At 51.1% G+C, this 21,600-nt stretch overlaps 10 protein-coding genes across 10 annotated transcripts; 8 read left to right on the top strand and 2 right to left on the bottom strand.

Moving 5' to 3' along the window:
- The first annotated feature begins 143 nt into the window (after window positions 1–143).
- On the top strand, window positions 144–1,692 carry BO85DRAFT_518302 (uncharacterized protein). The gene is made up of 4 exons (XM_025664962.1): window positions 144–493; window positions 547–651; window positions 704–1,077; window positions 1,145–1,692. Exons 1-4 carry the CDS (start codon window positions 251–253, stop codon window positions 1,539–1,541), a joined length of 1,119 nt encoding a protein of 372 aa, XP_025517395.1. The 5' UTR covers window positions 144–250; the 3' UTR covers window positions 1,542–1,692.
- A 1,078-nt stretch (window positions 1,693–2,770) lies between these two features.
- On the top strand, window positions 2,771–6,848 carry BO85DRAFT_510190 (uncharacterized protein). Its single transcript, XM_025664539.1, has 4 exons — window positions 2,771–3,554; window positions 3,618–5,104; window positions 5,157–5,282; window positions 5,332–6,848. Exons 1-4 carry the CDS (start codon window positions 3,119–3,121, stop codon window positions 6,490–6,492), a joined length of 3,210 nt encoding a protein of 1,069 aa, XP_025517394.1. The 5' UTR covers window positions 2,771–3,118; the 3' UTR covers window positions 6,493–6,848.
- Window positions 6,849–8,615: 1,767 nt separating this feature from the next.
- BO85DRAFT_510183 (tannase) lies at window positions 8,616–10,367 on the top strand (the record flags this gene model as incomplete). The annotated part of the gene is made up of 1 exon (XM_025664538.1): window positions 8,616–10,367. One exon carries the CDS (start codon window positions 8,616–8,618, stop codon window positions 10,365–10,367), a length of 1,752 nt encoding a protein of 583 aa, XP_025517393.1.
- A 43-nt stretch (window positions 10,368–10,410) lies between these two features.
- BO85DRAFT_467256 (putative general amidase) lies at window positions 10,411–12,579 on the bottom strand. Its single transcript, XM_025662176.1, has 6 exons — window positions 12,110–12,579; window positions 11,933–12,055; window positions 11,729–11,881; window positions 10,825–11,679; window positions 10,692–10,776; window positions 10,411–10,643 (listed from the first exon to the last, which is right to left on the bottom strand). The coding sequence occupies exons 1-6, from the start codon at window positions 12,398–12,400 to the stop codon at window positions 10,528–10,530; spliced, it is 1,623 nt and encodes a 540-aa protein (XP_025517392.1). The 5' UTR covers window positions 12,401–12,579; the 3' UTR covers window positions 10,411–10,527.
- Window positions 12,580–12,986: 407 nt separating this feature from the next.
- On the bottom strand, window positions 12,987–13,508 carry BO85DRAFT_476165 (uncharacterized protein; the record flags this gene model as incomplete). Its single annotated transcript, XM_025662764.1, has 1 exon — window positions 12,987–13,508. The coding sequence occupies one exon, from the start codon at window positions 13,506–13,508 to the stop codon at window positions 12,987–12,989; it is 522 nt and encodes a 173-aa protein (XP_025517391.1).
- Window positions 13,509–13,667: 159 nt separating this feature from the next.
- On the top strand, window positions 13,668–14,572 carry BO85DRAFT_476164 (uncharacterized protein; the record flags this gene model as incomplete). The annotated part of the gene is made up of 1 exon (XM_025662763.1): window positions 13,668–14,572. Exon 1 carries the CDS (start codon window positions 14,072–14,074, stop codon window positions 14,570–14,572), a length of 501 nt encoding a protein of 166 aa, XP_025517390.1. The 5' UTR covers window positions 13,668–14,071.
- Window positions 14,573–15,005: 433 nt separating this feature from the next.
- Window positions 15,006–17,556, top strand: BO85DRAFT_457602 (transcription factor domain-containing protein; the record flags this gene model as incomplete). Its single annotated transcript, XM_025661531.1, has 4 exons — window positions 15,006–15,089; window positions 15,476–15,943; window positions 16,112–17,327; window positions 17,375–17,556. The coding sequence occupies 4 exons, from the start codon at window positions 15,006–15,008 to the stop codon at window positions 17,554–17,556; spliced, it is 1,950 nt and encodes a 649-aa protein (XP_025517389.1).
- BO85DRAFT_447379 (2-deoxyribose-5-phosphate aldolase) lies at window positions 17,490–18,600 on the top strand. Its single transcript, XM_025659711.1, has one exon. It carries the CDS (start codon window positions 17,770–17,772, stop codon window positions 18,529–18,531), a length of 762 nt encoding a protein of 253 aa, XP_025517388.1. The 5' UTR covers window positions 17,490–17,769; the 3' UTR covers window positions 18,532–18,600.
- A 211-nt stretch (window positions 18,601–18,811) lies between these two features.
- BO85DRAFT_447378 (phytanoyl-CoA dioxygenase family protein) lies at window positions 18,812–20,079 on the top strand. Its single transcript, XM_025659710.1, has 3 exons — window positions 18,812–19,064; window positions 19,117–19,492; window positions 19,550–20,079. The coding sequence occupies exons 1-3, from the start codon at window positions 18,860–18,862 to the stop codon at window positions 19,899–19,901; spliced, it is 933 nt and encodes a 310-aa protein (XP_025517387.1). The 5' UTR covers window positions 18,812–18,859; the 3' UTR covers window positions 19,902–20,079.
- Window positions 20,080–20,336: 257 nt separating this feature from the next.
- BO85DRAFT_518294 (uncharacterized protein) lies at window positions 20,337–21,315 on the top strand (the record flags this gene model as incomplete). The annotated part of the gene is made up of 3 exons (XM_025664961.1): window positions 20,337–20,683; window positions 20,753–21,018; window positions 21,095–21,315. 3 exons carry the CDS (start codon window positions 20,337–20,339, stop codon window positions 21,313–21,315), a joined length of 834 nt encoding a protein of 277 aa, XP_025517386.1.
- Between the last annotated feature and the right edge of the window lie 285 nt (window positions 21,316–21,600).

The following is a 21,600-nucleotide window of genomic DNA, read 5'->3' as shown; positions in this document are numbered from 1 at the left end:
AGTTGATTAGCTGCGCGGACTAGCCCTACTAACCAACACTACAGAGCGCCGCCGTCGCGCCAAAGATCCTGGCGGGTCCCGCTTAACCCACTAGATTCACTGACGAGCCTAGAGCTGACAGCTCAATTCCGAACCTAGTTATCCTGGTGATGATCGTAAGCCGGATCGTCGCTGTCTGGACCGGCAAGGCTTTTTGGACTGTGCGTTGCTGACTCCTTCAAGTATCACAAGCCTTGCACGCCCGTGTAAGATGAGTTCCAACCTGCCTGGCCAAGTTCTCACCCGTCACAGCTCCCATGATGCCCGGGGGCACGACACCGGCATGGCGATTCAGTTCTACAATATTTTTGTGTACCCCATTGTGCGCGACCAGCTGATCGCCAATACCGTGCTGGTGGCACTGAGCACAGCGTCAATTGGGCTGCGGTTCATGTCGCGCAAGATCAGACAGAGCAAATTTTGGTGGGATGACGCATTCATTGTGATTTCTATGGTGCGGTCACCTGCGAAATTAGGACATGAACTTGGCACTGACTCGCAATCTAGCTGCATACCTATGGTATGCTCGCCATGCAGTATCACTATGCACGGGTCGGCATGCGACACCATGTTACCGAGCTTCCTGCCGTGAATACCATCTTGATCTTTAAGGTTCGTTGTGAAGGCTTGTCCTGCGCTTTGATCCCCACGCTAACTAAACCAGATGCTTATCGTGTACCAAATCGTCTATTACAACGCCATGGTCACCGCCAAATTCTCCTACTTATTCTTCTATCTTCGAATCTTTGTGACGCCTGGATTTCGCATGGCTGCTAGAGTGTGCATGGGCTGCGCGGGGGCCTATTGGCTCGGAAGTATGCTTCAGGTTTTCCTCATCTGTCAACCCTTTGCGAAAAACTGGAACGCTGCTTTGCCTGGTCATTGCGCTAGCATGAACGTCGCCTTTTCAACCATCGGTGCTTTCAATCTCGTGACAGACCTTCTAATTATGGCACTACCGGTTCACCATATCTGGAAACTGCAGATGTCGACCGGGACGAAAGTCGCTCTGTACGGTATATTTGGCGTAGGCTTGTTGTGAGTACCCCCAACGTACATAAACTTAGATTGCAGAAATCGATGGGAACTAATAGTGGGTTGTTAGCATCTCGGCCATCACGATCATCCGTATCCACGTCCTCACCACCGTTGACTTCACCGACCTTTCGTACAGTATGATCTGGGCCGCCTTCTGGAGTGTCACAGAACCTGCACTAGCAATTACCAATGCCTGTGTGCCCATGATGCGTCCTGTATTCAAGGCAGCATTTCCAGGTATATTTTCATCTGCAAAGAATGCTTACTCGTCGCAAACTGGAGCTCAATCCGGTGCTTCGGGTTCGGCGTTCAAACGGATGCGGGATACAGAGAGTGAGATGCCTCTTACGCACCTGGTACCCACTAAGAGCGGAAGCCGTGGTGTGGAATACGAGGCGTCACTGAATGACCGCTCGCAAGATGAACATGTGCCTAGGAGCGTGATTGGGGAGTCGGAGCGGTAGTTCGGTGTGGAAAGTTCCATAAAGCTTCTCTTATGTGTGTATTGCATAACTCCATAATTTTGGCATTTACAGGGATCTTATGCTTTGGTTACATACATGCTGGACAATCCCCGTTCTTCTGGCCAGACAGTCATAGCCTCACAGACTAATAGAATTATCATCATATCATAACCATAGCCATTACCGGATCTTGCCGTCAAGCCTGATTCAGCATATTCACACCTCTCGAGCTCACTGCCGTCTATTCTCTATGACATAGTTCAGCATGCTCTCGACCTCGCTGAGATCCTCTTGTTTGCTGACATCGAAGGGCTTATCGTGGAGTGGAACGAGCTCTTCCCCGGATGTTGCCTTCGCATCGAAATGGTAGAACCTCACACCCTTATGAAGAGCTAATGGTGCATGAACCTTTCCCGAGACGTTCTTCACAATGCAGCGAAGGTCCTCGACAAACTGATGCACAAATGTACAATTCTACAAGTCTGAAATCTCCGCGGGTCGACCCTTGCATCTGACGGTAAATATCTGTGGCCTGAGCGAAGGGCTCTCAAGTGCTTCTGGGGGCATTGATTGGATAATAGCAAGGCCAGGCATGTGATTGTTAATGGGTGCCATGTCTTGACAGAACTACTCGTGGTTACGTTCGACGCAGAGCCAGTCTAATGCTATCGCCTGCAAGATCTAATAGACATTCCTGTCGGTGCTGTTACTCTTGGTCTTATCTATTGCAGACAGATAAGCGAGGTTGGTCTTGAGGGATCTATCGGAAGCAGTGGTCATATTTTCCCTTAGGTTAACGAAGCGAAACTTTAGTCTGAATAGGATAGAATGTCGAATATATAGCACAGATAGAAGAGTGATAATGAACGAAGACGATTTAAGAAGTCCATAGTGCGAAGGCGCTTCATTACTACTCCATATTGTCCAACCCATAATGGCATGAATGACTGAAAGATCGGAATCCATTGTACGGACTTCTTGCAGCCCGGTAGCCGGCCAGACGATGTGCCCTCAGACAAGCCCAATAATTAATCCTCAAGTGGGGTCTGCCGCGGCTTTGGGTGATACGTTAATAGGTGCATTCTGATATTCAGATCGCTTGGGCGCAAGTCAGCGCATGTCTCCTGCCGCATTGACAGTCAGAACCAGGGAATATTCCTTCAGGAAGTGCTAGGCGCTGTCCAGTCAACGTCATCTCTCGAGTAAAACGGCTATATTGAAGCGCGTGTGGTCACTAGAGCCATCAGATAGCCATGAAAATTCCGACTACACGTATATTTGTAGGGCTTAACCAATAGAGAAGGCTAGGTAGCGATGAGGCCGTGACGTATTCCCCCGGCGTATCTGAACGAAGCAATTGGACTTTTCCTTTGAAAGAGTGAGATTATGGTTGATGCGACACAGTTTAAATCCCCCTCTTCCTGTCCGTTTCTCCTGCGTTTTCTTTTCCTCAATGACCCTCCATAGCTCAACTCGGGGATCATTCAATTGCATCGTCTGCTGAAGTCTTTCCGAATTGCACCTAGACGTCTGGTATATCTGTTCGGGGCATTCACCGGGCTAATATAACAAAGACCATGCCGCCCAAACTGATCTGCCCGCTGTGTGAGACCTTTCTCGAGCAGGACTGGGAGCGAAACCATCCAGGGCCTTGGCGTTGGAGGACTCGTCCTTGGTTCACAGAAGTTCGGGGTCTTTATGCAGTCGACGGTGACTTGGACCAAATCGCAGTCACTGGGGTCGGCGTGATACGCCACGACAATATTCTTCACGCATCAATCGACCCGGACAAAGCCTATTTCGAGGTGGAAGACTTCAATGCTCTTAACTTATGGGCGATCCGCGACTTTTCGACAACTTGGTGGTGTTTTGCATTTCACGATTCATGTTGGAACTTCCTTCTACAGAGGCTTCGCCTAGGTGATGCCTTCATAGATGTTGCAACCATTGTGAGATCAGTCTTCTTCCATCTGCACAACAGTCCTGCTCCCAAACCTCCCGGTCCGCACGATAGTAGGTGGTTATATAAAACCGCTGACCCGAATGCATTTCCCAAATTGGAAGTATTGGAAACAGTAAGGGAAGGTGTGTATGCAGAAATGCATTATGGACGGGACACCACTCACTCAGAGGATATGGCGCTGGAAAGTGACAGCGAGCATTCTTCAAGTTATGACACCGGGGCACAAGCAAATTGGAATGAGTCCGGGGCCGGTATCTTTAGAATGCTTCCAGAGGAAACGATTTATGAGGTCCTTACCTATCTAGACATCCGCGATGTCCTCAAACTAAGACTCACATGCCGATATCTGAGTTGGCTGGCAAGTAACAAACAGCTTCCTCCGTCCTTCTGGCGGAGTAGATTTATGCTTGGCCAGGAGTTTTATTATATTTTCCCCGACCTCTATAGCCCACGGAATTGGTTCAGGCTCTACTCCGCTATGAAGGTATTTTCATACGGCCCATCGCAAGCCCTAGCCCATAGAAAAGAAATTTGCGAGCTATTGGAGCCTATTGCATCTCTTGTCGAATTAGAGCCAACTAAACGAAATGGTGGGCAAGGTTTCAGCTATTCTCTGGTGAAATCTCAACGCAATGTTCCTGTCTTAGTGAATATAGCGATCTCAAGGAGAGGCAATCACCACGCAAAAGTCATGACCTTTTTCTCTGGCCATGTAGCAGCTCCCGAGGGAGATTATCCTGTCCAAGATCAATGCGAATTACTTTATCGAAAGGCACAATTGTTCGTGGCTCTGCGTGATTGTCGTCCACTCCGGGTTGGTATCTCGACTGTCGAATTTGGTTCAAACCAATTCATATCCGGTATCAAACTGTTCCCCTCGAGCGATGGAAGCGGAGTCAGTCAATCAATTGGATACCCCAACCCAGATACCGAGAATTGGATTGACATACCCAGGTACAAACGCATTAGGGCTTTCGAGGTACTGTTCTCTTCGGAAGGGCTCAAGGCTATCCGTATACTATACACTGGTTCGAGAGAGTCTGCCTGGGTTGGCCAGCCTAACGTCAAGAAGCTAGCTCGCGGCCTATTGTTGGTTCCAAGTGGAAAGGTGCCGTACTATCTACTAGCAGGCCTGGATCGATTCAAGAATGTTGCACTTGGGTTTGGCGAAATGACCGAACCGGGTGAGCGTGGTTCGAGACCACCCCGTTCTTCCGCGGGTGTAACGCGCTATTCACGTGTGGCATCTCATCTCTGGATGCCACCTGTTCCACTATACGGGAGTTCAATCATAAGCCCCTTGCTCCCATGCAGGCCCTCTGGACCCTTCAATCCACTGTTGCATTTGGACTTTGGCTTCCGTGGGGGTAGCGGTCTCGAGAAGTTGATATATCTTAAATTCCATATGAGATTTTATCGCCATCCGCTTATTGGAATAGTCGCACACTACTCTGACGGCAAAGTTTTGAGTTGTGGCGTTGTTGGTGAGAACGTCATGTCACTTCCCATGAATGGCCCGAAAGGAGAGCGTGTCACGCAAATAAGAATTCTGAGGGATAACCGCTATCACAACCGAGCCGTTCGCTTGGTCGGGCTTGAGGTCCGTTTTACATCGTCTCCAGACTTTTTCCACAATGCTGACCACGGTCTAGGTCTCGACCAACTATGGACGAACTGCCACTTTTGCCCCCCTCGTCCATCATCTCAATGCATCCGCCCGAATGATACCAGGTGTGCCCACGGGACATACCATCACAGGACTCGTTGCTCAGCCAGCCGTAAGTATAACCCTCTCAGTCCATCCAGATAGTAGCTGAATAAGAACAGGCATACAGAAAGTATTTCGATCAATTTCGAATTCATTCGCAAAAATGCGATGCCCCACCCGCCATTCCGGACAATTTGAACGCTGAATGCCATCGGGTCCCGGAAGATCAAGTACAATATGATTTGATGTTGCGCCAAGATAATGGCGAGAAGGACGATATGAAATACTACCAAACCTATGCATCACTCAATGGAGTTCGCAAAATCACCGCCTCTACAGGTGATAGGGGCTATTTCCGCTCTAAACATTGGATCACTGGTTTGAAATTTGAGTATTTTAACCACCCCACTCCAAGCGTTGTTGGGCAGTGGATTCGTCCACTAAGCAATGCAGTCCTTAGACTGTCTCCAGGTGAGGAAATCAGATCGATTACTGTATGGGTTGGCCTGGATGCTTGGATTTCCCAGTCTCCTGAGTCGAGTACAGGCAACATTGCAGCTATATGGATCAACACAGGGGTGAGCAGAGCGACGTTTGCTACTCAAATATTTCACTCCGGCGCAGCCATACAGTCTCAATATCTGAGTGACACTGACGAAGAGCTGACGGCTATCTCATGGGTAGTCAGCGCGAATTCGGATCGGGTCCGCGCAGTCATCTCCCCATACAGAGATCAGAGACCTCGAACGCTCGAACCAACTCCCTCTCCGCCATATGATCGGGTAAGGAAGCTTTACTTTGAGGGTCAAGAAGGCTATGCCCGGCGAAAGAAGATAGTCCAAGCAACAGCCTATATATACGACAGGCAGTTATGTGGACTGAAGTTTACCTATTCGTCAACCCATCAATCTGCCGTTGGTGATATACGTGACTGCATGTCACGTCAAAGTGTTAATTTTTTCAAAGATGATGCTATCATCGGCTTCTCAACCAAAATATCCGGCACTGCACTAGTGGAGATCCAGTTTGAGGTTAAACAGAAGAGGACGGTTCGATGTCTCAGCCTCAGAGACCCCGACCGTGAGCCCTTCGAGTATGACCGGCATCGTTACTGGGGAGATACACCAGCCAACCTTGAGACTGTAACTGACATCTCCGAGCAGGGACGGATTGAAAAGATTTCTGGAACACCCGCTGAATCCAGGTTGACTGGAATCTTTGTGCATTGTGACTGCTTGTCTGCGATCGGCGCCATATATGAACCTACATCTTCGCGGTGAATGTAGAGGCAGATTACACGTTCACTTGTGGCCACATTCAAACTTGCTTTTGCTCATAGGTACGGCGATAGAAGATAGTGATTTATAGAACTGCGAAGCCTCCCAACCTTTTTAGTATGCAACCCGGCATATTGGTTACGTAACGGAGCCAAATAGGGAGATATTGACGACGTTGAGTATTCGCAACGGGAAATTTCCGAGCGCCTCGTATATAAGTGAATAACCGCACGGAGAGAATGATTGGTTGCAAGATCTAACTGACGTCAGTAAGGGACTAATTCATGCTTATAATGTGGACTACTAGATCTCCATTCTCCATCAACAATATAATTTCAGGTGGGTGGTTATATATTTATCCCGAAATCCCGCAATCTATCGGACAATAAGGCATCACCCCAACGGCGTAGAATGCGGGGAATGGGGAATTTCGAGCCTGGCAAGCGAACCCCGAAACTTGAAATGCGAAATCGATACTAGAGTGCAACATCTGGCTGATTGCACCTGCTCCTATAGCAGCGAGTACTTCTCATTTTTTATCAATATCGGAAAACGGTGTTCCGCCGATAAGTCCAAACGAGATTCAGGCAGGGGACCGCGGCCGTGCTGAATCCCCGTCCCCTGCACCTATGAGCAGCTGGACCCTCAAGGTTAGCTCTGTCGTCACGGGGTCCTATCCAATTCGTAAGAGGGTCAGGAACTAGCTCTTAAGTATCACTCCACGCCGTCAGACCACGCGGATCCACCATGGTAGAACAAACGAGCTGGAAAGTGGGGCTGCCAGTCGGGGAGCATGTACCATCTTTCAAGGCACCGACTGGAGGATGATAGAATCAATGCGCAACTGGATAGAGCGGGATTGCTAAGCTCAGCAGGGAAAGAGCGATAAGTCGCATAGATGAAACGTAAACTCGATGCGGGCCTACACGGGATGCGATGGGAGATTATCAAGGGACGGGCCGATGGAAGGGATGGATGGGAGTACCTCGGGAGTGTGGTTTGTTGCTGGATGCCAGGATAGTGAGTGGTGTTGCGAAGGGAATGTCGGCACCAGACCGGCGAGCGAAAGCCGGAGGAACCACCCGCAATCACGGGATTGGTCCGGCTCCGGACACCGGCCGGGGCAGCTGAAGCCGAGGTCGGCGGAGATTCCCCATTCCAGTCGGTTACCCCCGACTTCCTCCATATCAACACCCTCTCGGCTTGCAGACACTCAGGGGTCGTTTCTGCAGGCTCATGCAAGGTCATTACGTGTTTGCATGGCTGTGAATTGCTCTGGAGATGTTCTACAATATATTTGGCAATACATCTACCCAAGAGCATATTGGTCACCTGCAAGACTCTATTACGCTCTCGGAGTCCGCAGAACATCACCATCAATGACTGCATTTGTAGCCAACGTCCGAGAAAGTTTGCCAAGATCATAATCCAAACCCTTGATTTGTGGGGATAACTCTTCTCCCGTCGCTCTGTCGATCCTCCTATATTGCAATCCTTCGTACGCACCCCGGCGAGGGATACACGCAATGCCAGTTGTTGCAGCGCTCTTAGTAGCATCCACTTTGGTTGCGGTTGGCTCAAGATGTCAAGACATGCAGCTGTTGGGGCTTGGCCATCAATCCGAGTGGAGTAACATCCAGAAATGAACAATCTTATTGGTGGTAGGAAACGTTCCGGGCACATCTCTAGGCCAACCTGAAGAAACTGGGTGATATTGAATGTGGCTTCCGCAATTCAACCCGAACATCTTATTCGCCATTAACCTGGATAGCGTGTGAGGGACGGGACACACAGCGTCACTCCTGTGAGTGTAAATCACCCGGTCAAAGCTTGGTTCAATACATAGCACGAAACGCGAGATCAGCAGCTCAACTTGCCCAAATGAGTCTGGATCGGCCTTCTCGTGCACCTCTGGCTTGATGATGATTGGATCTTTGGCCTTTACTCCAAACAGTAATCTCCGAACGACGACTGAGATGGTCACGGAACCATGGCATCGAGAACATTATAAGTAGTGGCATCGCCGGCGTCATCTCAGCTGCTTCCTTTCTAGCAGGCGAGCTTCTCAGACTTACTTCTCAACCTACACTTTCTCTCCTCTGTAACATACAAGGACCCCACTCATCATGAGAGCTGCTCTCGGGGTCTTAGCCGGGGCCACGACCATTGCCCTGTCCCAGGCAGCCAGTTTGGCGGATGTCTGTACCACTAGCCATGCAAAGTCGTCCCTGCCCAGCAGTGATGAAATTGAAGGTCTCGAGATCGACACTTCATCCATCACCGCCAGTGCTGTCTACAATGCTTCCACGTCGGGTAGCTACTTCTTCCCTGCCGCCTCCTACAGCTACTGCAACGTGACCCTCTCGTACACCCGGCCGGGTCTGGATACTCCCCTGCTGTTGGAGCTCTGGTTGCCCGCTCCCGAGGACTATCAAAACCGGTGGCTGTCCACGGGCGGTGGAGGCTTCGCTATCAACTCCGGCACCAGCTCCCTTCCCGGTGGTGTGATGTATGGAGCTGCTGCGGGTATCACGGATGGTGGTTTTGGAGGGTTTGATACCGAATTTGATGCCGTTTTCCTCGAAGCCAACGGTACCATCAACTACGAGGCATTGTATTCTTTTGGCTACCTCGCTCATCACGAACTTACAATCGTTGGAAAAGCCTTTAGCCGCAACTTCTACAGTCTGGGTGACTCCAAGATCTACGCCTACTACCAAGGTTGCTCAGAGGGTGGCCGCGAAGGTTGGAGCCAGGTGCAACGCTATGCGGACCAGTGGGATGGAGCCGTTATCGGTGCCCCTGCATTCCGGTACGGCCAACAACAAGTGAACCACCTCTACCCTGATGTGGTTGAGCACACTCTGGGGTACTACCCTCCTACCTGCGAATTGGAAAAGATCGTCAACTTGACCATCGCGGCATGCGATGCCCTGGATGGCCGTGTCGATGGCGTGGTGGCTCGTACCGATCTGTGCAAGTTGCACTTCAATGTTAACTCGACCGTTGGCGCCCCTTACTCCTGCCCGGCATCTACCACTACCACAGTCCTCAAGAAGCGCACTTCGATGTCCAATACCACCCCCGCGCAGAATGGTACTGTTTCTGCTATCGGAGCTGCTGCAGCCAGCAAGATGCTCGACGGGCTCCGCACCCTGGACGGCCGCCGCGCTTACATCTGGTACCAACCTTCGTCCACCTTCGACGACGCCCAGACCCAGTACAACTACGACACCGGCAAGTGGGAGTTGGATATCACCTCCCTCGGCGGTGAGTGGGTGGCCCGCTTCCTGGAACTGCGCGATGCAGACAACCTCTCCAGCCTGGATAACGTCACGTACGATACCCTGAAGGAGTGGATGGAGTTTGGATGGCAGCGCTACGAGGACAGCCTCCAGACCACCTGGCCCGACTTGACACCCTTCCAATCAGCCGGAGGAAAGATTATCCATGTGCATGGCGAGTCCGACCCCAGTATCCCGACCGGTTCGTCCGTGCACTACCACGAATCTGTCCGCCAGATCATGTATCCCGGCATGTCGTTCAACGAGAGCTCCCAGGCTTTGAATGAATGGAACAGATTGTATCTGATCCCTGGTGCGGCGCACTGCGCGTCGAGCACTACCCAACCTAACGGGCCGTTCCCGCAGACCACCCTTGAGACGCTCATCCAGTGGGTCGAGGGAGGCGTCTTCCCAACCCGCTTGAATGCCACCGTGCTGGCAGGTGAACGGAAGGGTGAGCAGCAGCAGTTGTGCGCGTGGCCCTTGCGCCCCTTGTGGAAGAACAATGGCACCGTTATGGACTGTGTGTTTGATGAGGAGTCCTACAAGACATGGGTGTATGATTTTGATGCGTACAAGCTGCCCCTGTACTAGATTCGATGTGATGTGTTATATGTATTATCAACCTTACTTTGAGAGCATGGATTATTATTGAAAGAACAAAATTCAGAATTACATGTTGTTACTGTTCAAAGTAATGTAGTTTGGATCGTCCAGTTCTAGGTATGCTATAGCATTCACCTCACTGTTCAGTCTATTTCCCCAAAACATTGGCAATGGTCGCAGTGTCCCGCAGGAGTTCCTCCTCGTGCATCGTCCTGCCCATGAGCTGCACACAGCATGGCGCGCCTTCGACATCTTCTGCAACATCTGCGAAGCGTTAGAACGTTTTGAATGGATGTATAGGGAAGAACTTACACGGAGGTCGGTACGTCACATCCCTGACATACTTGGCGTCATCAGCCTTGTTCGCCTTTCTGTACGGAATAATCGTAGCCGGATACTGTAGTCGTTAGCCGAGTCAACATCATCTAAGAGTGAATTTCCATACATCCAAAACATTAGCGAGAACAGTGTACGGCACCCATCCCACTGCATCATGTGCGACCGCAGTTCCCTGATATCCTGGCATAATGATCGCGTCGATCTTGTTCTGGACAATCAGCTGTCGGAACTGCTCGCAGATTGTCTCCCGCTGCACGTTCAGATCATAGAGAGATTCCAGCGTATGTGGGGCCCATTCATATGGCAAATCAGCACTCGGTAGGTCGGTAGTTGCCAGAGCAGGGATGCGTGGCTCGCCGCTCTTGGTGATGTGGCTGAAGGCGGTTCGTGCCGGGTCCATGGCGAAGGTTCGGAAGCCGAGAAGGAGGGCATCTTTGAGGGAAGGGGTGGTTAGGTTGATGACTTCGTGGCCGGCGGCTTTCAGGGCGTCGACTGCGCGGGTTAGGGTGTTGAGAATGGGAGGGTGCACGGGGAAGTGGGGATCTTCGAGGATGAAACCGAGTCGGAGGGTCTCTTTCGGGGGAGCGGTACGCCAGGTGCTGAATATGGTCGAGGAGTCGTATTGCCAGGGGTCGGCATCCACGACTAGTTTCATGAATAGACCGAGGTCGCGCACTGAGGTCGCTAGTGGGCCGGCGCAGGGTCGGATGCCCGCGAGACCCTTGCGGCCGGAGCCTGTCTGGCCTCCGTACGGGATGCGGTGGATGGATGGGCGTAGGGCGAAGGTGCCGTCGAAGATTGCGGGGATGCGGATGGAGCCAGCAATGTCTGTGCCCACGCCCAGGATTGAGCCGCGCATGGCGATTAGAGCACCTTCACCACCTGATGATCCGCCGGCGCTGAGGCTGGTTCGGTTAGGATTGAGGGTCCGACCGAAGACGTAGTTGTGAGAGTCGGCAGCCTGAATACTGTGAGCGATTGGTGATAATAGCGATGGAAGGCAAATATACCATCATTGTCTGGGGAATATTGGTCTTCACATAGAGCACCGCGCCCAAGTCCAGGAGAATCTGGACGACGGAAGAATTGTTCTTAACGGGACCATGTGCGACGAAGGCAGTGAAGCCGATGGTGCTTGGAACTCCTGCGACATTGAAGCAGTCCTGGCACTGTCAATCCCCAAGCTGTTATTGTTCTGGCAACAGTTGATCTACCTTAAGACTGATGGGCAAACCATGCAGCGGTCCGCGGACCTTGCCTGTAGACTGGAAGTAGTCGTCCAGCTCCTTTGCTCGCTCCAAAGCAAGATCAAAAAAGGTTTCTGTTAAGCAGCGCGTCTATATGCGACCGTAAGTATACCCTCACGATCAATTTCGAAGTATTTGGCCTACCACTTGCTGTGCGATGGCCGCCCGAAGGCAAAACGCCTCGGCGACTTCAACGGCGGTATACTTTCCGGAGTGAATCTGCTCAAGCAAGGCCGTAGCGTCATAGTTCTCAGTAATTTCCAGTTGTTTCGCAGACAATAAACCACATTTGCGAGGCACATCGAGCACATTGGTCGGGGTTGTTTCGGACACATTCTCCGTAAACTCAGCCGGTAGCCGCCATGCCTGGGGGATTTTTGCGGCTGCGTCGGCCTGCTTCTGTTGCACAATTGTCTCCCACTGTTCGACTGCCATAGTGTTTTTGTATAGGGGGTTATAAATGCTGAGGTTATGAGGAGTGGTCCGACTGGGGAGAGAACCACGGATATATGGCTCGGGAATGAGACAAGCCGAGGGTTTATTGCGACTACACAACCCCGCGCGGGGTATTCGGAGTGGATGGATAGGAGATCCTTTCCCATCCTGAAGCTCCACTTCTGCCTAACTGTCTGTGTTCATATGAAGAGCGGATTGCATGAGAGACGTTGGTTGATAAGCACAGCTGCCCTGCAAAGCACAACCTGTTCTCGGCTCACCGAAATTGGGAAGCAAGGCAGTTTGGTGATGCGCTCGGGTTTCGGATAGGATATCCGAACTGATATCATTCGTTGAGCCCTAGACCTCCTGACTTGTTATATGCAGTTATACATCTCAAAGAATAACCCAAGTCGGAATACATTTTAGGAGCAGAGAATTCTATGGTACATGCCATTCTTTCCACATTCCGAATAATCCTCTTTCGCATGTGCCACCCTGACTATAATCGTACAGAAACTTGTATTTGCAGTCGGGACTCGGAATCTCAATGGTTTCACCGACGCGATATATGTAGCTCGGGCCTTTAGAAAAAAGCGATGGGATTCGGCGCAGTGCCATCCACGGCTTGCTGCACGTCATAATGTTCCACCAAGCACGTCCCCACCATGCGGATCATGTCCACCAGGGCCGAATTGGGGATCCCCATGGTCGCATTACCAATGACTTTGGTATGAGCAGTTCCATATGCAGTGCCGTCCTTATCCCATCCGACAAACGCACGCTGTAACTGAGAGTCCACATTGGGGACAATAGCGGACAACTCGCCCAGAGTAGTGTCGATGCCATTTCCAGTCACCAGAGGCGAATGATTGATGTAGCCGGTTGCGACATATTTCGTGAAGGCGTCGGTGAGGCGCTTCTCTGTGTAGAGCAAGTTGGTGAAGTCGTCCCAGGCGGCCAGCTGTTCGGCCTGGGAGGCCTCCAGCTTGGTGGTGTCGGGGCAGCCGAGGGCAGTGAATTCATCGGGGCTTCCGCGCCGGACGGCCTGGGCGGCTGTCAGGACACCAAGGGAGACGAGCCCGGTGACAATAGCAACCACGCGCATGACTGGTCGATAATGATAGATTCGGTGTAATATTGGAAGATGTCAGGGAATCGCTACTCTGAACGCCATTATGGGGAGACATGAGCCATTAAGTAGAGCGTGAGGAATGTTGTGTTTCTTCTCCGCTCGCGGTCGGTATGTGGCCGTGTCTAGGGCACGGTCGGGCTATTTAATCCAACTCTTGGACCTCGTGTATGTGAGCATGATTTCAGGATCGCAAATGCCAGCCAAGGGATCTATCGAGTGTCTGGACTAGCGCGACCACGGATCAGAAACATTCGCTTTCCGGTTCAGCGCATCTGGCCATCCTGGCAAGGAAATCGGGAAAGCGAAAGGGTATATCACGCGTCACCTCACTTATGGAACTGGGAATTACTTTTCCAGACGCAGCAAAATGCCAACCTGAATGAACTCGAGTGTCAAATGGTCAAAGTGACCTCCTGGATGAAAGTGTTATGGCGATGAGTCGAATTCACAAGAGTAGGAAACTACCAGTGGCAGCCTAAAGTTGGCTTGGCTTAAATTCCGCGGTCGCAAAGTTGAGTTCCTCGACTTGCTCCAGAATGCAAATCAAGTTATATCGCTCCCTTTACACTGCAATTGACATGCATTTCCACCAACTTCTTGCTCTGATTACATCGACCTTAATCACAGCAGCAGCTGGTGGACAAAGTCTCCTTCCCGAGCAGCTGTTCTTCGATTTTCCCGTTGCAGAGGTGCTCAATCGAACCGCCTGGGACTTGGTGGAGCCATGGGCTACCGAGTACTGCACCGCCATTGCAGAGCAGCGATACGGGGATGCCATCTATGCCCGATACAACATCTTTGGGGACATCAAGGACGGCATGTTGACGTTGTGGGATTGCACTGATGAAGGGCCGTACCGTGAACGGAACATCACTGTGTATGAGCAGATCATGGAGGATGCTCGAGGGTATTACGATGGATACCAGGACATTTACCAAGAAGCGCTGGAGTTTTATAGCCGCAACAGTCCCAACGACTCGCGGCGAGACATAATCGAAGCGCTGAACAATGTGATGTACAATGGGTCAGACTTCTAGCCGTTCACGAGTTCCATTCATTCTACTTCTACTCACTATTGGATACTTGCAAGTACTCGATCACGTTCGTATTTATGTCGGAAAGATTTAATTGGTATGCAGTTTGACAGGTAGCACGCCACGCTGGGACGTTGTGATGACTGCTTTAGCAGGACGTTTCATTCCTAAGAGATACTATATATTAAAGCATCGAGTCCCTTGTATCTAGACTTCCCATCACTCTCATGTAAAGAGGTATAGACAAATCACAAGTATACTCCGCGGCACCGAAAGCGAGATGAACCATGTGCACGGACCCAGTTATTGCCTCATTGGGAAGGCTCTTCCGGTGGAGTAAACTGCCGGACGCGGCAACTCTTCCACTTTCTTTGCTTCTTCAATCTTCATGTTTTAACTTTCACATCATCTCCCAAGTATCCTGCATCCCTCCAGCATGGAGGATGGCCCTGGTCGGAGGGTCAGTCCCGCCACCAAAGTCCCCAGCGCATGTCAGCGCTGTCGACGTCAAAAGCTAAAGGTCCGCTATCCAAGTAAGCCTGGAACATCCGACCTATCTGCTCACACTTGGTCAGTGCGACATCCAACGGCCTTGTACCCTCTGCACCCGCGCCGGGGTCCGCTGTCTTCCCGGTTCGGCGACCCGCTGGCGACCCTACCGGCATCCGCAGGATACGCCCGCATCACCAACGGCCCAGACACCAAATACAAGTGCCCCGAGACGCCATGCGAGTTCACCCTATGTCATCGGTTCTGACCAACGTCCCGTCGAGACGCCAACTCCAGGGACACCATCGCACCGAAAAGATCGTGATTGGATATCAAGCTCCACTATATCCCTTCTAGGCGGGGTGAGATCCCTGTATCGACTCGCACAATAGGCGATATTGACAACTATATGAATAGGCATTCAATTTTCACAATGTGGCCGCACCGGGGCCACCTGCAACCGACGCACTGCCGGGAGCCCCATTGCGAGAGCCTAAATCTGCTTCACCGAGCGTTGAGGTTGACACATCTGAGCCTTCCTCTTCAACTGCACTCGCGACTTGCGATCCGTTCTCTTCCGTTACGGGGAATTTGGCGTCCCTACTACCCAGCTTTGACGCGGCCAGGCTTCTCGTAGATACATATTTTGATCGAGCGCACTGGTTCATGTTGGTCTTCTATCAAGACGAGTTTCGTCAGCGGTGGCCCAAACTGTACGGTAGCTCTACTGAGAGGCCTTCAATATACGCCCACCATCACCTCGGCTTTCTCAGCACCTTCCTGATCGTGATTGCTGTCGGGCTGCAGTACACCGGGCCCTATCGACGTGAGATTCTCTCGAGATATGGGGTTGAAATGGCCCTTAGGGATCGCATTCTCTCTGTTGTGAGATCGGGGCTTCTTGACATCATGTCCCTCGGGTCTTTAGAAGCAGTTCAAACCTGCATTCTCCTTGGTACGTATTATTTATACCATGGTGCTCCACGACTGGCATGGCCAGTATGCGGATGTGGGCTTCGTATCGCCCAGGCTCTACAATTACACCGCCGGCAGAATCCCGTTCAATCGACTAATCTCCGAACGCGCAATGAAACTCGCAAAAGATGCTGGTGGGCAGTGTATGAGGTTGAAACCTTCTCTGCCGTAGCATATGGCTATCCACACAGTATCCGCGATGACGATTGTGACGTAGAACCGTTGGATCCATCAGCCAAGCTTCAGACTATGCAGTCTCCAGGTTCGTTCGATGAACCTCTGACGTCGGATCCAACGCTACTTTCCTACAAGTACTTCATAACCAAACTATCTACCATCACTAAGGGATCCTTGGATGACCTGAATCGCGTTCGCTCGCATGCAGCTAGCCGATCTCACCCAAATTCACTGGATATCCAAAGAATCGTTCGAAAGGTAGCCGACTACGACAGTCGACTCAGTCATTGGGAAGCAGAGATTCCTCTTCCACTCCAGTGGCGCAGGGTCGCTCACCAGTCTCATTATGCCTCTGCCGAAGAAGTCGATCGCGATATTGGAGCCTCAGGGCCTCGCTTCGAGAATCATATTTATCAACTCCAAGCTCTCGCTCTGTGGCTTGCGTATCAGAACGCACGCATTCTCACGCACCGTCCACTTCTTTCCTACACGCTGGCCGCTCGAGAACGAACCAGCAAGTATAATGGTGATGCTGCATATTCGGTCGACCCATTTAATGCCTCTTTGAACGCTTGTCGTGATGCGGCGCTCGGCATGTCGGATATTCTGTCAAGCCCGTTATTAGAAGTGGTTTCGGAAACCTATGCAGCTTCGTTCGTTAGCATTCATACATTCACAGCAGGCGTGACCCTCGGTATCCTCAGCAGCATGGATCCTCTGGGTCCACACTCTACCGAGACCAAGTCCGGACTCCGCAAATTGATCGGCATCCAGGACAAGCTCCGATCACACTCAGTTGCAGCGCAGCAGGGACTGACCATTCTTCAGCGCCTGGTAAAATTGGTCATGGAAAAAGAACTCAGCGTAATGATGGAATTGTCTACTTCTGCAACCACTGCGCATCCAAATGAGCCGACAATAACGAATCCTTCCTCAAGACAGAGAATGTCGGACCAAGTCTCCGATGAACCAGTAGCTCGATATGATGCCATTGATCCTCCTGGGGTACCCACAGCAGTCGTAGGCTCCATTGCTCGGGATATCCCAGCTGCAGATGGATCCGCTCAATACATGCATGATCCTGCGCTAGCAGCTGCCCTTCAAGACTTTGATCAAGGTATTCCTTTCTAACGCTTTTATCAATCAATGCTAATGCTTTTATAGCTCTGTCAAACTATGCCCCTCGAGCCCAAGTAGTCTCTCATGGCAGCCCAGACAACCCGTCATTCTGGCCCACCACGGAGGGCTTTCCGATCCTGGAGCAGAGTTGGATGTGGGGTCTAGAAGGTGCACCTTTCTACGGGGAGCATACAGGTCCAAGCTATGGCAGTAGCTATACACCCTGAGAAACAGCAGTCCGCGATGTGAATGAACATTTAGAGTGCGGGTGTACCCTTGAGATCGCTCCGGTGGGACAAATTACCTAATTGGGAAGGCTTTCCGCCGGAGACCTCTGCGGGGTCCAGGTATAAGAACGAGGCGTCCCCGGACATAACATACTCCACAACTGATAAACACAATCTCATCAAAAGTATTCCGTCATGGCACACAAAATCACGATGACCCTGCCCCAATTGGCGAAGATGATCGACCACTCTCTCCTCCACCCCACCATGACCGACGCCGACATCATAGCCGGCCTCAAGATTGCCCGCGACAATCACGTCGCAACCGCCTGTGTCAAACCCTACGCCATCCCCTTAGCCAAGAAAGAGCTTGCCGGATCAGACGTTCTGGTCTGTCCGGTCATCGGATTCCCCCACGGCAACAGTACCACCGAGATCAAGGTCCTCGAAGCCACCGCTGCAGCCAAGGCTGGCGGAGCCGAGATCGACATGGTAGTCAATGTCGGCAAGGTCCTCGGGGAGGAATGGGACTATGTGGCGGAGGAAATTCGCCAGATCAATGAGGCTGTGGTTTCCAACGGGGCTGTTTTGAAGGTCATCTTCGAGAATGATTACTTACGACCTGAGCATATTGCTCGTCTCTGTGAGATTTGTACTCAGATTGGAGTTGCCTTTGTGAAGACATCGACCGGATATGGGTTTGTCAAGCAGCCTGATGGCGCGTATAATTACAGGGGTGCCACCGTGCAAACTCTCAAGTTGATGCGGGAGAAATCGGGCGAAAAGGTGCAGATTAAAGCTGCGGGAGGAGTTCGTACATTGGATGATCTGCTGCATGTTATGAGTTTGGGTGTTACTCGCATTGGAGCCACGGCTACTGTCGCAATTTTGGAGGATGCCAGGAAGCGTGGGGTTGGGAATGAGCCTGTCGAGGTGGAGTTCAAGCCGATGGCGGAGGCATCTGGGGGATACTGATTGCATTAGCATGTTTATACCCATCTTACATATTTGACCAATGTAAATCCCCCGTCTCTCCTTCTCTTAGCCACACGCCAATTGATGCTCGGCCCACCAACCTTTTTCTCTAAGTAGGATGCGATGTGGCGAATAGCTGCTCCAAGTGAATACATGACGGGCCAGCTGGCTATACTTCCCTATTAGGTAATTCCCACCGCCGGGCGGGGTTCCACTCCGCTTCTGACTTTCTTCATAGATACATAAAGTTCAAGTATGACTATATATGCTGGATCGTTGCCAAAGTAATAGTAAATCTGGTCTTTTTGTACCATTCAGCACAATCAACATGTCATTCAATCCCAACAAATACGGCGACGAAGTCCAGAAGGTATCCAGGGACACACCACTGGAGGAAATTATCTATCTACTCAAACGAGACGGAGGGGTATTCATCAAGGGCCTCATCTCGGAGGAAGATGTTGACCAAGCCTCCCAAGAAGCCAAACCTCGTCTCGATGCAGATGTAGAATGGAATGGCTCTTTCTTCCCGGGTGAGTCGACTCTTTGCTCTCTTTCCTCAGACAATCACAGCTCATTCATCAGCACAAACTCAACGCGCCCCATCTCTTATCGCTCATAGCTCGACCTACACCAAGACTCAAGTCATGAATCCTCTCTTTCACCAGGTATGCGAGCACTTCCTAACCTCCAGACGATGGTACTGGTGGGGAGACGAGAAGAAGATGTCTGTCTCTAAGCCGTATGTGCACTCTTGCACGGCCATGAGAATCGGCCCCGGAGCCAAGGCGCAGCCCCTGCATCGTGACGATTACATCAACCATCGCTTCCACACTGAAGTCGGTCAGTGGGATGATGTGCGAGACATGGAGCGCGAGTCTGCCGTCGGCCTTTTCGTAGCTGGTTGTCGCGTCACGCGGGAGAATGGAGGGACGCAGTTTATTCCTCGGAGCCATCTTTGGTAGGCGAACTCACTCTTAACAACCTGTTTCTATAGTCTGATCTGACAGCCAAGCAGGGGCACAGAGCGCACTACGCCTCCAAAAGTCGAGCAATGTATTTTTGCGGATATGGAAAAAGGCGATGGCTTCATCATGTTGGCGTCGGCATACCATGGAGGGGGCTCAAACATCACCGAAGACGAGTACCGGTTGACGTTCGCCACGTTCGTCGTTCGAGGATACCTGCGCCAGGAAGAGAACCAGTTCTTGGCGGTGCCAGCGGATGTCGCGCGCACGTATGACCGGGAGACTTTGGAGTTCATGGGCTACGCCATGAGTGAGCCGGCTTGTGGTTATGTGGATCAGATGGATCCTATCTATCATCTTTGTCCGGAGCTGAAGGAGAATGAGCGGCCGCGAGACTTTTAGTCGAAGTTTTTTGGGGTAGTCTTGTTTATGCTGTAAACACAGTGCAGATTTCAGGCACGTTGCAAATGTATGTACAGTGACCAATGATTCGAGGAAAGTCGCTCGATGACGGGGTGTACTCTAAGGAGCACAGCTTGGGTATATAATATGAGCTTAGTGCACTTCTGCAATTATGAAATTCACTCACTCTTACTCATATGGTAATGACAACCTATGACAAAATCACCACGGTAGAGACTACGACCCGGTAGGAACTTTATTACGTCCATTCCGTATAATGCATAGGAACCATTATCCGCACCGTGACGACATCGAGCAACTTATAATCCAGCCAAAGAACCCCCAATCTATCCTAACCTCCATCCCTTTTGCACTGCAGAGATACCACAAGTTGACGGAATAACCCACGAGATCAGAGCCCTACACACAGACAACATGATGCACAGCAACCCAACATCCCCACTTTACCTCCTATTCCGTTCCACTCCTACACCATCCCAACAGGAACCCGGCGATGACACCACCAAAGCCATCAAGCGCGCCCTCAGCGACAACGACATCCAGACCATCTTCTTCGTCAACCTGATCACCGACCACGATGATAAATCCATCGTGTCCAACCTCAATGCCAGCCACTGCTATCTCACTACTGAAGTGGAGAGAGAAATCTACGACAGGGTTCAACGCAACGACCTACCATCGGATACCTCACTCTCCGCCGGATTCGAACGGGGTGCGTCTCGAGTCGAGGTTCTGGGTGACTTGCTTCGGAAGGTATCGTGGTAGGTGCCATCGAACAATATTATACTGAACATACATACCTAGGACTAAACTGAACCCTAACAAAACAGGGTATTTGTGAAATGCGAGCTACCGTTCCAGGAAAAGCAGCTCCCCAGCGATAAAACCTACCACCAAACCAAAGCCTGTCTGTATCAGGAGATACGCAAACACTTGATGGCCTCCAGTTTATCCCACGGGATATACACCAGATTAGAATCGGTCGCTAAAACTATAGCGGAGATGATAGTCCTAAGCGGGGACTCGTCGCCTCAACGCAAGCGATTCGGGGTGTTGGTTACTTCGCCGGGGGACAGAGGTCCGTTGTCGCCACGTGGTGAGTGGAATTGTTTTCGATGAGAAAGGTACCCCAGGTACCCCCATTGATGTCTGACTGATATGCATATGCATAGTCCTTCGATACAACCAGTTTGAGTTCGATCCGGTCGGGCTATACTTACGATCCAGTCTATACGTGGCTCAGTTCGTTGAAGATAACTTCAAAGGGGTGCGAAAGGGTAGTACTATGGACCCTCGTGGCTTCGAGCTGGTGCAGGGTCTGACGGACCAGAGGTCTATAGATGTCTACTTGCCATGTCCTTATGTCAGTAATTTGTGGCGTGCGTGCGACTAGAATTGGTAGTGAGATCGGGAGCTGAATATCAGTGTAGTACGGTGATAGTAATGATTGCTCAGTTATTGCCTGTTCGGACATATATACTCCGCTTCCTGTAGAAGGAGACGTTCCCTTCCCTAAAATAGCAATATAAAGCAGTGTTGGTATGAGTAGATAGGTAAGTAGGACCTGCCATGCAGCTGCTCGGCTCAGCCACTGACATGGATCCATGTGCGGCCGGCGAGCTGAACTCATACCCAACTGCGACATGTCTGATGGTTAAGATGTCCTACGTTACATACA

This window comes from Aspergillus piperis (genome assembly GCF_003184755.1).
Source record: "Aspergillus piperis CBS 112811 unplaced genomic scaffold BO85scaffold_5, whole genome shotgun sequence".
Lineage (NCBI taxonomy): Eukaryota > Fungi > Ascomycota > Eurotiomycetes > Eurotiales > Aspergillaceae > Aspergillus > Aspergillus piperis.
The sequence above is the reverse complement of the archived record's forward strand: the minus strand, read 5'-3'. Positions and strand labels throughout refer to the sequence as shown.